At 58.0% G+C, this 13754-nt stretch overlaps 1 protein-coding gene across 2 annotated transcripts in view; it reads right to left on the bottom strand.

Annotated features, from left to right (window-relative positions):
* The window catches only part of TSG101 (tumor susceptibility 101), a 63588-nt gene that overhangs the window by 10833 nt on the left and 39001 nt on the right, over positions 1-13754 (bottom strand). Inside the window, exon 7 of one of the 2 annotated variants that reach the window (XM_029060327.2) lies at positions 12679-12773. The exons of the other annotated variant lie outside the window; for it this stretch is intronic. Coding sequence (XP_028916160.1) covers positions 12679-12773 — 95 coding nt within the window. The remainder of the gene's footprint in view (positions 1-12678; positions 12774-13754) is intronic. 2 annotated transcript variants of the gene reach the window in all.

The following is a 13754-nucleotide window of genomic DNA, read 5'->3' as shown; positions in this document are numbered from 1 at the left end:
TGATTATTACGAGAAGCAGAGGGGCTCAGTGGCAAGAGCCCGGGCGTGGGAGTCAGAGGTCATGGGATCGAATCCCGGCTCTGCCACTTGTCCGCTGCGTGACCGCGGGCGAGTCCCTTCACTTCTCTGGGCCTCGGTGACCTCATCTGGAAAACGGGGATTAACCGTGGGCCTCGCGTGGGACAACCCGATTACCCTATCTACCCCAGCGCTTGGAACAGTGCTCTGCACAAAGTAAGCGCTTAAATACCAACATTATTATTATTATTAGTAGTAGTAGTACTATTAACTACTAGAACTAATAGCGAGAGTAGTGGCATTCGTTGAGCGGCCCCTGGCTACAACACGCTGTACTGAGCGCTAGGGAATATACAGAAACAAAGATCTGGACAAGTCCCCTGGCCCCCAGGAGCTTCCACTCTTGTGGAGGCGGATGTCACGATCTCCAACGGGGCCGCTGGTTAGTTTTTCGTTTTAACTCCCGCCGTGTGCCCAGCGCTGTTGGGCAGATTGAAGTTAATCGGGTTGGACAGGGTCCCCGTCCTGCGGGAGGCTCACGGTCTTAATCCCCGTTTTACAGATGAGAGAACACACAGAGGGCAGGTCAGATCATCGAGCGTGCAACTGAATAAGCACAGACACACCTACGGAAGGGCCGAGGACGGCCGGAGAAAGACGAGCGCTCGCAACGGTCCGTCGGACGCCCGAAGCCCGCTCCTGCCGGGGGAGACGCCTTCGCTTCCGGGACTGATTTCTCTCTCGCGTCTCCGAGAAGCTACAGGGTTGCCAAACGGTCAGGTGGGTAATACGGCGCTACCGTAGGCCCGATTCGCAGTTAAACCCCTCAAGAGCAAACCCCTCCCGGAAATTCTTTCCGCCCTCCTTGAAACTCTTTCCGCCTCAACGCTCCACCGCCCGCGTCGGCTCCATTTGTGGATTTTTGGACCACTCCAGGAGCGGAACCACTCTAGTTGGGGTGGCACTACGGTCTAGCGGTAAGGGCCCGGGCCTGGGGGTCAGTCGCTCGATCCTATTTAGTGAGTGCTTACTTCACGCAGAAGACTGTACTAAGCGCTTGGGGGAGCTCAGTACGACACATTCCCTGCCCGCAACGAGCTCAGTCTAGTGAGCTGCTGAACCCAGAGAACCCGGGTTCTAACCCTGGCTCCGCCACTTGCCTGCCGAGTGACCTTGGGCAAGTCACCTTGCTTCTCCGACCCTCGGTTTCCTCCTCTGGAAAATGGGGATTCAATCCCCGTTCTCCCTTCCGCGTGGACTGAGGGCCTCGCGTGGGATAGGGACTGTGTTTCCGACCTGATTATCTCGCTTAGTACAATGCTGGGCGTGTAAGAAGCATTTACTAAATGCCACGAGTATGATTACGTTTGTTGTTATTAGCGGGGACCTAGAACGCCACAGATTCAGCTCTCCCCCGAGGCTTTTGCAAGCCAATGGGACCGGAGTCGGGGATGGGGTTTTCCGAGGATCCCTAGTCGCCTCAGCCAGTTGTCCCTGAGGACCGGGATCGGATTAAGACCCCGCGTCCTCCGGGGCGCTGGATCCAGAACTCCGTCCCCGATAATAATGATAACGTTAGTATTTGTTAAGCGCTTTCTATGTGCAGAGCACTGTTCTAAGCGCTGGGGTAGATACAGGGTAATCCGGTTGTCCCACGTGAGAGGCTCACGGTGAATCCCCATTTTACGGATGAGGTAACTGAGGCACAGAGAAGTTAAGTGACTTGCCCACAGTCACACAGCGGACGAGTGGCAGAGCCGGGATTCGAACCCATGACCGCTGACTCCCAAGCCCGGGTTCTTTCCACTGAGCCACACTGCTTCTCTCAGCAGATAAGCGCTCCGAAAAAACACCAAGATCACGCACCGGCAGCCTGGGGAAGCAGCGTGGCTTAGCAGAAAGAGCCCCGGCCTGGGAGTCAGGGGATCTGTGTTCTAAACCCGGCTGTGCCATTTATCAGCTGTGGGACCCTGGGCAAGTCCCTTCGCTTCTCTATGCCTCAGTTTCCTCACCTGAAAAATGGGGATTCGATACCTGCTAAAGACTAAGTGCTTTATAAACACTAGGATTATTATTATTGGTAACAGTAATGACCATCGTGGAATTTTTTAAGTGCTTCCTCTATGCCAAGCACCGTACTAAGCACCGGGGTAGATATGTGATAATTGAGTCCCACATGGGGTTTATAATAGACAAGTGGCAGAGCCAGGATTAAGACCCAGATCCTTCTGACTCCCAGGCCCATGGTCTTTTTTTTTTCTTTCTTAAATGGTATTTTTTAAGCATTTACTATGTACCAGTCACTGTACTAAGCGCTGGGGTAGATACAAGTTAGTCAGGTCGGACCCAATCCATGTCCCACGTGGAGCTCACGATATTAATCTCCATTTTACAGATGAGATGACAATCCCTGAGTAGTGAAGTGACTCGCCCAGGGCCACACAGCAGACAAGTAGCAGAACCTGGATTAGAACCCGGGTCCTCTGACTCCCAGGCCCGGGCTCTTTCCAGCAGGCCACATTCCTTCTCCCAACGATTGACTGGGGGAGGAAGAGAGACCCTTCCAAACTCAGAGCGCCCACCTTCCAATCCTAGACTGTAGGCTCGTTGTGGGCAAGGAATGTGTCTTTTTATCGGTTGTCGTACTCTTCCAAGCGCTTAGTACAGTGCTCTGCACGCAGCAAGCGCTCAGTAAATACGACTGCCTGCCTAGCAAAGACCTTGGAGAGGCATCAAGGGTCTGGAAGCCAAGGCACTTGAGTTTCAGTGCCAGCTGAGCCGGCAAGGTGACTCCGAGCTTGTAAACTCCTCGAGGGGAGGGATCGGGATCGGCGACGCTACTGTACTGGACTCTCCCGAGTGCTTAGTACAGAGGTACGCAGTAAACGCGCAATAAATACCCCCCGACCGACAGCCTCTCTGGGCTTCTATTCCCTCATCCAGAGGGTGTGATGAGAATACGATGAGACGGCGAAGCGCTTTGGGAAAATAGAAAGTGCTCCAGAGCAGCGTGGCCTGGTCCCGGCTCCGCCACTTGCCTACCGGGTGATCTTGGGAGAGTCACTTCGGTCCTCTGTGCCTCAGTTACCTCGGCTGTAAAATGGGGATTAAATGTGGGGACTCGGACTGCCCGACCCTACATCTACCCGGCGCTGACGTCAGTGCCTGGCACGCAGTGAACGCCTAATATCATTTCAAAGAAAAATCTAAAATTTCAATCTCTGCAAATGTGAAGCATTATTAAGATTTCAGTTACTCCATTAGGTTGGGGTCCCAGAGAGGTCAAAAAAAAGATGCGAAATGTGCTGTTGTCCTCTAAGGAGTTAGTACGGTGCTTTGCGCTCTGGGGGTACTCAATAAATTCCCCAGATCATTGTTATTATCGGCCACCCCTCCTCCTCCCCCTCCGCCCCGCTGCTCTGGGGATTTATTTCGCTCTATTCTTTCCAAAGACGCTGGGCGTTTACTTCTCTGTAAACCACCAACCCTCCTCGCCCTCGGCCCAAACCTAAAAATCGGCCAGAGTCACCGCGTAGGTGGGCCCTGGAGCCTACAGGAGATGAGGTTCCCGAGAGATTTTCCAGACCAGCACCAAACACGAAGATTGCCACGGCCGAAGGAAAGCAACTTAACCTCTCCAAAGACAAACACGTGCAACGGAACCACGAAGACCGTCGTTTTAGAAACGTCACTCCGACTGTGAGACGCCTGACAGAATGCAGGTGTCGGACTCGAGATCTGAATGGAGATTCGGACTCCGTCTGACGGGACAGAATCGGCTGGGTAAACCAAGGTAACCCTTAAAGGCCAAAAGGGAGAAACTCAAGTGGTTTGGACAACCCACTACTTGCCAGGCGCTGGTGGACACAAACAAGTCTCTGTCCCACGTGGGGCTCACGGTTTCAATCCCCATTTAGCATATGAGGTCACTGAGGCCCAGAGAAGCAAAGAGACTTGCCCGAAGTCACAGAGCAGACAAGCGGGGGAGCCCGGATTAGAACCCGAGACCCTTAACCTCCCAGGCCCGTGCTCTATCCACTACGTCATGCTGCTGCTTCTCTACTTTATAATCAACTGAAGAACCGCCAAGAGCACCGCGAGCCAAATCCAGAAGACAATCTCCAAACCCTATTTTAACCGTAAGTACAGATCTCCCGCCTTGAGTTTAGTACGTGCCGCACGCTCAATAATAAAAACTGCAGTATTTGTTACGCGCCTACTATGTGCCGGGCACCGTATCAAGCAGTAGGGTGAATACAAAATAACCGGGTTGGACGCAGTCCCCGCCCCACATTTGGGCTCGCGGCCTTAATCTCCGTTTTACAGTCGAGGGACCCGAGGCACGGAAAAGAGAAGGGACTTGCCAAGGTCACACAGCAGGCCTATCTTACAGTCATCCAGCCATCCATCCAATCGCATTTACTGAGCGTTTACTGCGCGCAGAGCACCGCGCTAAACGTTTGATAGGTTACAATACGACAGTAAAGAACAGGGGGGGCAAATCAGGGCGACGCGGAAGGGAGCGGGAGAAGGGGAAAGGGGGGCTTAGTCAGGGAAGGCCTCTCGGAGGAGATGGGCTTCCGGTAAGACCCGTCAGATTTGAGGAGGGAGGGCGTTCCAGGCCAGAGGCGGGAGGTGGGCGAGGGGTCGGTGGCGAGATCGAGCGAGGCGGTCAGCGTTAGAGGAGCGAAGCGTGCGGGCTGGGTAGGAGGAGAGTAGCGAGGTGAGGTAGGAGGGGGCGAGGTGACCGACTGCTTAAAAGCCCATGGTGAGGTTTTGTCCCACTAGTGGGGATCGTGTCTACCCCTCTACCGTTCTGTCCTCTCCCGAGTGCTCCGCCGATGCGCTGCACACGGTTAAGTGCTCAATAAATACCATCGACTGGCTAAGTGCTCCCTAAATCCTCCCTCCCCCCTGCCCCCGGAGGTCCGGAACAACGGGCCAAGCCAGGCTCCGCTCCGTCCCTTCAGGCCTCGGGCCGCCCTGTAGCGAGGGTGTGACCGAGCGGGTGAATCGGCCCCCCCCCCCCCCCCCCCGAAAGGAGAAGGATGAGAAACCAAGGCCCCGGGGGAACTTCTCGCTCCTCAGTTGGGAGTTTCTTACAGCCACCAGTCGGCGGACAACGGGGCAGAAGTCGTTCCGAGGGAAGATTTCCTCAAACCCTTCCGGGTCCACGGGGGGCGGGGAGGTGCCCCTTGGCTCCTCTAGGCATGGCCTCTAGGCCTAGCGGAGAGCGCGCAGGCCCGGGAGTCAGAGGCCGTGGATTCTATTCCCGGCTCCGCCACGTGCCGGCCCTGTGGCCTTGGGCAAGCCACTTGGCTTTTCTGTGCCTCAGTTACCGCGTCTGTAAAATGGGGATGGAGACTGGGAGTCCCAAGGGGGATAGGGACCGTGTCCAACCTGACTGCTTTGCGTCCACCCGAGGGCTTAGAACGGTGCTTGGCACGTTCATTCATTCAATAGTATTTATCGAGCGCTTACTATGTACAGAGCACTGTACTGCGCGCTTGGAATGCACGATTCGGCAACAGATGGAGACCGTCCCCGCCCGATGCCGGGCTCACAGTCTAAACGGGGGAGACAGATAGCAGAGCAAAACAGAACAAAACAAATCATCATCATCAAGAGAAATAGAATCCAGGAGATATACACCTCATTAACAAAATTAATTGGGTAATAAAAATAGTAAACGCTTACAAAAACCACAATTATTAACACTAGTGGGGGGGAGGGGGGATTACAGACACGTCACCGGGGTTTAGATCAGTGCTGTGAACCAAGTGCCGGTGATGGAGGGGAGGCACTATTCACTCACACGATGAGCCCAAGGCAGGACTGTGAGAGGGGTGGGCACGTAATAATAATAGTAATGGCATTTGTTAAACGCTTATCATGCGTCAAGCCCTGTTCTAAGCGCCAGGGTAGATACACGGTAATCAGGTTGTCCCACGTGGGGCTCACAGTCTTCATCCCCGTTTTCCGGATGAGATAACGGAGGCCCGGAGAAGTGAAGTGGCTTGCCCAAGGTCACAAAGCAGGCACGTGGCCGAGCCGGGAGCCCTGACTCCCAAGACCGGGCTCTTTCCACTAAACCCCGCCGGCTCCTGGATCAGAGAGCTGGGGGGGGGGGGGGGGGGCCGGACGGCTTCTCTCAAAAGGACCAGCTTCTGGACCCCCGCAAAGCTCCTTAAAGCCGAGAATGGCAGAGAAGGAAGAGCCCACCGCCGGACGAGCCGAAACACCTTCCCTTCACCATCTTTCATCAATCGATGGATCCTATTTATTGAGCGCTTACCCCGGGCAGGGCACTGGTAACGTAAATGAATAAATCGCGGAGAGGGACGTTAAGTGCTCTGGGGCCGAGGGAGGGGTGAATAAAAGGAGGGGATCGGGGAGATGCAGAAGGAAGAGGAAGAGGAGGAAAGGAGGGCTCAGTGAGGGAAGGCCCCCCGGGAGAGACGTGCCTCTCGGGAAAGCAAAGAGTAACTCTATTCACGTCGTTCAACACCTACGGTCCGCATCTATTAAACACTTCTCCCGGGCCGGAGCACTAGGGAAGAAAACAGACGATCGGAGCAGCCGGTCTCAGTCCCACACGGGGCTCCCACTCTCCGACAACAGGCACCCCATCCCCATTCATTCATTTATTCCATCGTATTTATTGAGCGCTCCGTGCAGAGCGTTCTACTAAGCGCTTGGAATGTACGACTCGGCAACAGATAGAGACGGACCCCTGCCCAACGACGGGCTCACACGGAAGAGAAAGAGAGGCCCGGGGAAGTTCAGGTTGGAGCCGGGACCAAGTCCCGGCTATCCCGACCCGGAGGCCCGCGTTCTTTCCATCGGGCCACGCTGCCTCCCGGAGACGCGGCGTCCTCTTTCTGGTCAATCGCCGCCGTTCATCGAGCGCTTCCCGTCTGCTCAACTAGGTGCCCGGGAGACCACGCTACAATCGAATCGGCAGACACGTTCCCTGCCCGTAAGTCTAGAGGGGGAGACAGACGTGAATATAAACACGGAACGGCGGGTACGATCCGTCGACCGCAAATCCTTAAAGAGGGTACGGCCCCGTCTCCTTAGCGTCGGCACAAACGGTCGTCCCGGGCTCGCCCGTCTTTAACGACGGCCTCGGGCCCCCGATCCAACCGCGGGCCCGCCTCGGGGCAGCGCGGCCCCGGCGCCCGCCCCCGCGCGGGACGCCTTCCTCCAAAATGCCCGGCGCCACACACTCCTCCTCTCCCGGACGGGACGACGAAAGCCGCGACTCGGGAAGACCGGTCTTTCCGGAGACCGTCGTGGTGAAACTTCAGTCGGACCCCCGCCTGTCACCTCTCCGTCGAGAGACGTCAAACCGGGCTTCCACGGCGCCGCGGCGCTCCAGTCGCCCCCGGCACCTGGGCGGGACTAGACGGTCCCCGTCGGAACCCGGCGTTGAACTTCCGGACCCGCGGATCTCTTCAGCAGCGTGCGTCCCCACTCCCCCGACACGCTTTCGAAGCGGGGGGAGGGGAGGCAGCCCAACCGCCGAGGGAGGGTCCGGCGGGCTCGGCCCTCTCCCCTCGCCCTACGTCCGAGGGGGTCGGGTCCCCGGGAGCTTAAGGCCACCCGGTGCAGAAGAACCTTTGCTTTACGTGCCTCTCTTCTGACTCGCCCGAGCCCCGGTGTCGAAACCACCGAGGGCTGAGCGGCCCCGCGCCGCGGGGCGCCCCGGTCGGGACCTCCAGCCCGAGAGCCAGCAGGAACGGAGAGAGACGCTCCTCCTTTCTCTGGATTGTTTTTCCGGGATCCTGGATGCAGAACTGACGCGATAAGAGCGAGAGGGAAAAACAGACGAGCACCCTCCCCTCCCGCTCCCCGGCAAAGAGGACGCGACTAGACTATCCACGCTCCCGAAGCCGTTTGCACAGAGGTGTCGGCAGCCTCCGACCCCCTTCCCCCTAACCCCCGGCCACCGTTTGAATGAACGTGGCGAAATCAACCGCTTACTTCATGATGGGAGCTCCCCCGGATGGACAGACTCTTCATCTGCTAAGTGGTTTCGGTTCATTTTTGGAATCCGTTTTATTCGGTTTAAACCTTCAGTACGTTAGAAGTACACAGTTTATCTCGTTAAGTCTGATTCCGGGTAGCCCAGCACCGATTCTCTGAGTGGTAAAAATCACGTGATATAATTTTTCTTTTTCCGTGTGGTGAAAAAGTTGGATCTGCTGGCCCCCGCCCTGCCCCCAAAACAAAAACAAAAAATAGAAAAACTTTCCCCATGAAAAGCATAAATCAAAACAATGCCGGGGGTAGTGAGGTGAGTAAATGAGGCAGTTTTATTTGCACGAGATCACAAAGGCTAGAATTGTCTGTGGTGAGAGAGACAATTTAAAATAAATTTAGGGCCTAATTACATGGGGGGAAGGGTTTGAATATACACATATATTTGCGTATATATGCATACACATATTTTTTATAAAACAACTCAGCTCTAATAACCAAACCTCTTCCCACCAATAATAATGACGATAAAAAAAACTTATAGCTCCTGGATGGAGAGCCGACCGAAAACGAAACGTGCCAAAACTACCAGGTATCACTATCACCACCCAAGTTCCTATCTCCAATGTTGATGCTGGGTGGGGGAAAAAATGTAAATGAAATGCAAATCCAAAAAAGGGCACCAAATCCCTCCACACCAAAGAATACTAATTTCAGTTACATTAGAAATAGGAAGGAAAAATCCCCCTCTCCCACCCTCCCCGCCCCGGAGCCCCTATGCCGGAAAGGGAACCAACGACCCAATTTTAGTGTCACAGAGGGAGAAACTCTAAAGACGGCATTTCCAGAAGCAAATAGTTTCTTTGCCCAGCTGCTCTGTAGAGGAGAAATTAAAAAAGAAAACGGGGGGTGGGGGGAGGGGGGGGGGAGAAAAAGAGTCCAACCCAGAAACCTAAACCTATTTGACAGCATCTATTTAAATAAATTACAAGCACGACTCCAGGTACAAAATCAGATATCAAACAGGTCCTGTTAGGAAACAAAAGGTCCCCCCCCTCCCCGCCCCGGGTCACGCATCGCTCAGCGACAGGACCCGCTTCCCCTCTGCCCCGCGTCGGTCCGGAGGGGCGCCCCGTCGAGCCGCGGGCCGCCGCGGGCCCCCGCCGGCCCCGGGATTCAGATCAGAGTCTCCAAGACGCTGAGCAGGTCCAGGTTGAAGACGTCGGTGCCGCTCTCCGACAGGAGGACGCCGTCCAGGTGGAACAGGCCCGGCGACTCGGGGACCAGGGACTCGTGCTTGACCACGCACCCGCCCAGCAGCTTCAGGAAGCTGCCCACTTCCCCGTTCACCTTCCTCCGACACTTATCCATGACCTTCTGGGGTTTCTCCTGGTTCCAGGCCTTGCGGGGGATGATGTTGGACCAGACCGGGACGACGTTCTTGAACATCTGCTTGATGAAGCCGAAATCCTTCTTCATGCGGATGATGATGTCCAACAGCCTGGCGGCCCCCAGGTCGTTGCCGCCCAGGTGGACCACCAGCACGTCGGGGTCCGACAGTCGGCGCCGGGACTGAATCAGGGTGGGAATTAACTGATCCCACATCATGCCACTTTTGCCTAGCCAGTGAAGCTTGGCATCCTCCACTCGAATGCCCAGCTGGGGACCAAAGCTTCTCTTGAGTGCCCGCTTTTCTGCCCAGAAAACATACGAATGACCACAAATCCATACCTGCTTCTGCTTTCTTCGGGCATCTGCTATTAAGAGAACACAAACAAGAATTAATGCTTTCTCCGGGACTCGGCCTTCGCAACCTCACGGCGGTCTAGCCGCTCCTAAGCCTGTGCGGACGGCGGGCTCCGAGGGCCGCTCTCCTGGGAGAGAGCCCGGTCCTAGGGCCGGCCCGGGCCCGAAAGGTTCGTGGTCTACTCTCGAGAGGCGCTCTAGGGAACTGAAATGCAAACTGGGTTCCATCCGTGGGATCGGGAAAAGTTTCCCTTCCTTCCCTTCTGACGAAAATAAAAGGTGGTCTGCACGGGACAGGAAAAAAAGAAACCCAAAAGGAAAGAAATCCAAATTCCACCTTCTTGTTGGCCCGTCTTCCGGGGGAAGCGAGGAGGTGGTCACAAACACACACAGATCCACACGTGCACTCTTTACTTTGACATCGCTTTAAGGAAGAGGTGAGTTTGGAGATCACGAATCCGGCCCCTTCCCCCGATCTCTCTCTCCCGAGCGCCTTTTTTTTAAGGTATCTGTTAAGCGTTTAGGCACCGTACTGAGCGCCGGGGCAGATACGAGCTAACCAGGTGGGGCGCGGTCCCCGGGCCACGCGGGGCTCAAAGTCTTCATCCCCATTTTCCGGATGACTGAACTGAGGCCCAGCAAAGCGACGACGGCCACCCAGCAGACGAGTGGCGGAGCTGGGATCAGAACCCCGGTCCTTCCGTCTCCCAGGCCCGACCTCTTTCCGCTGGGCTTCCGAATCCACGAGTGTCAGCGTCACGCCCGCCGCCCGGATCGCCGACCGGGCCCGAGGGACAGGCCGGGAACGCCGCCCGGCCGTACCCCGAGTCGCGCTCCAAAGACACGGCCGCCAGGTCCCGGGATTCCGGCAGGGAACGGACGACTCGGACGTCGAACCCCCAGATTTCTAGCCGGTCTCTCTTGTCGCCTGGCTCCGCCCGGCTGCTCCAAGCGCTTCCCTCGCCGGCCGCCGAAGGCTGGGATCTGCATCGGTTCCCGAGGCCCCCGCGCCCGCCCCGGACAATGTCGGCAGTGGCTCCGATCGTCGTCAACTTCATCTTTGAGCAGCGAGAGACGATTACATCCAAGACCGTCGGCCAGTCACGCCACGCGGGCACCAGAAGACGCCTTCCTGACGGCGGACACGGACTGGCTCGGAGCGCCTCCCAGGACAGAGGCTTCTCGGCTCTGACCCGTCGAGCCTCGCGGCGCGTAAACCTCAACAAACGACTGGTTCCGATCGAGCCCGACCCGGTTATTTTTTTTTCGGAAAACCTGGCTACTGCCAGGGTCTGGGACAGAATCGCACTTCACAGGGCCAACCTGGAGCCTCGCCGCTTTAAGACAACGTCACCTAACGTCCAAACCGCGCTTCCACATTTCCGTTTTCCCTCACTCGGGTCGGTTTCGCAGTAACTCGTTCCGCACCGTACATCGCGAAAACGACCTCCGGGAAGTACGCAGGAGAGAGCCGTAGGAAGTCCGGCGACATTACGGTACTTACAGAGCGTCTCGCTTCATCACGAGGCGGCGATTACCAGGCCGCCTGGGCCAACCGACACCCCTGCCCAAAGTCCTCTAGCACCTAAACGCTTTACGAACAGACGGTGCCCACGACCGGAGAGAGAACCCACTCCGACGGGCTCCGGATCCGATCCCCGGAGCCATCTTGGGTTCTGGAAACGTTCCCTCCCCAGACACGCGCTTCTAAGAGATCGGAGTCCATCCCTGAGGGAGGACGGTTCCCGCCCCCTACAACCGCCCCCCTCCCCCGGCTCCGGCCGACGAATCGGATCACATTCCCGGTTGGAGGGGCCTCGCCCACGGCCTCCCCCCGGGAGTCAGGGTCCGAGCTTCCGGCCACCCGGTCCGGGACCTCTCCCCCCTCGGGTCGGGGGTCGGCAGGTTCCGGATGCAACCCCGGGCCTTTTTCATAGTTCGGTGGGCACCGGGATGGCTGTTGTTATGTTGTCCTCTCCCAACCGCTTAGTACAGTGCTCTGCACACAGTTAAGCCCTCAAAAAATACGACTGAGTGAATGGCCACTCCCCCAGGGAGCCCCACAGGACAAACAGTGGCGACAGGATGGTGGTGGCGGGAGGGGGGGGGGACCGCTCTTCCGGCTGTCACCCCCCGCCAGAAACCCAACCCCGAAAGCCCCAGAGTCCTGTGAGACACAGACGCGAAAGAGTGGGCAGTGGCCCAGGCAGACGCAGATGGTGTGCTGGAGGGGGGGAAGGGTCTGCGGTGAAAGCTCGGGGCGTGGAGTCCGGTAAGACCCTCCCCCGAAATCCACAGTGCCGTATCAAGGGGGAACAGATCACGCCTCTACAACGCAACCCACCGGAACCTCGGCCGCCGTTACGGGAACCTAGCCAACCATCGACCGAAGGAAGGGGTTCTTCGGTGAGGCAGACGGAGGGGGTGACGGGCCGCCACCGACTACGGGCGGCAGGAAGAGGCGATCCACCAGGGAAGTGGAGTCGCAGTCGGCGGCCATTTCGCCGGGGCGCCCTTCCGGCCCGTGGCCTCCGAGCCGGGCCGCGGTACGACGGTCGGGCGCCGAGGGGAGTCCCGGAGTCCGACCCCCGAGTCGCCTCCTCTCGACCCTTCCCCCGGCCTCGCCCTCCGCGGCCCCCCCCGCCCCCCCCGACCGGCCAGAGGCCCCCGGCGCCTCGCTCCGCTCCCGTCCAGGGCGGAGGACGGCCGCGGCCCGCCAGCGGCGCCCCGCTGACCCCTCCGGGATCCGACCGACGCGCCGGCCGAGGAGAGGGCGCGGCACCTCGGGAACGGCCTCGCCCCCTCGCCGGCTAGACCGGGTCCGGCCGACCCCCCGCGATTCCGGCTCCGGATCCCAAGACCGCCGACCCTCGAGGTGGGAGGGGGAGCTTCGCCGCCGACACGGGAATCCGGGCGGGCACGGTTACTCACCTACGGTGGTCCCGGGGGGCTGGGCGGGGTAGTGCTGAGAGCTGGTCGTGGCAGGATACTGAGGGCCCGGTGGGTAGGGGTAGGCCGGGTAGCCGCTGGAGACAAAGGAACACACAAAGCGTCACCCCGGGGAAAAACACGCGAACAAAGGACGACGACGACAACTGGAACGGTACTGGGTAACCGCTTCCTGCGTGCCAGGCCCCGTTCTGAGCGCTGGGGCGGATACAGGCAAATCAGGTTGGACACAGTCCGTCCCGCGTGGGGTCCACACCTCTAACCCCGTTTTACGGGTGAGGTCGCTGAGGCCCAGAGAGGTGAAGCGACTAGCCCAAGGTCACGCGGCAGACCCGCGGCGGAGCCGGGATTAGAACCCGGGTCCTTCCGACTCCCAGGTCCGGGCTCTAGCCCCTACATCATGCTGCTTCTCTGCCTCGGGTCGGAAGGGGCAGGTCCCGGTCGTTCCAGTGGTGCAGAATGCCAGGGCCAAATCCGCCAAGGGTGTTTACTGAGCGCTTACTCCAGAGTTGGCGGACATGTCCCCCGCCCGCCGCCCGCTCTCCGCTCCTCGTTAGCGGGGCGATGATTAGCGAGGGGAGCAGAATCAGAGAGGAAGGGTGCCCGGTTCCAACGCTACCCAGTAGCTGCCGGGGAGGACATTTTTTGGTTTTTAATGGCACTCGTTAAGCGCAAGCTACTCCCCGTCCCATAAGCGGCTTACAGTCCACCCTTATTTTACAGATGAGGTAACTGAGGCCCAGAGGAGCGAGGTGACACGCCCAAGGTCACCCGGCGGACAAGCGGCGGAGCCGGGACTAAAACGCAGGTCCTTCCGACTCCCCAGGCCCGGGCTTTATGATAATAATGTTGGTATTTGTTAAGCGCTTACTATGTGCCGAGCACCGTTCTAAGCGCTGGGGGAGGTACGAGGTCATCGGGCTGTCCAGCTTGGGGATCCCCATTTTACAGATGAGGTAATTGAGGCCCAGAGAAGTGAAGTGATTGGCCCAAGGTCAGGCGGCTCTCTAGCGCTCAGCACAGCGATCTGCACGTAAGGGCTCTCTCAATACCGGCGA

This window comes from Ornithorhynchus anatinus, chromosome 3, assembly GCF_004115215.2.
Source record: "Ornithorhynchus anatinus isolate Pmale09 chromosome 3, mOrnAna1.pri.v4, whole genome shotgun sequence".
In the NCBI taxonomy this organism is placed as follows: Eukaryota; Metazoa; Chordata; class Mammalia; order Monotremata; family Ornithorhynchidae; genus Ornithorhynchus; species Ornithorhynchus anatinus.
The sequence above is the reverse complement of the archived record's forward strand: the minus strand, read 5'-3'. Positions and strand labels throughout refer to the sequence as shown.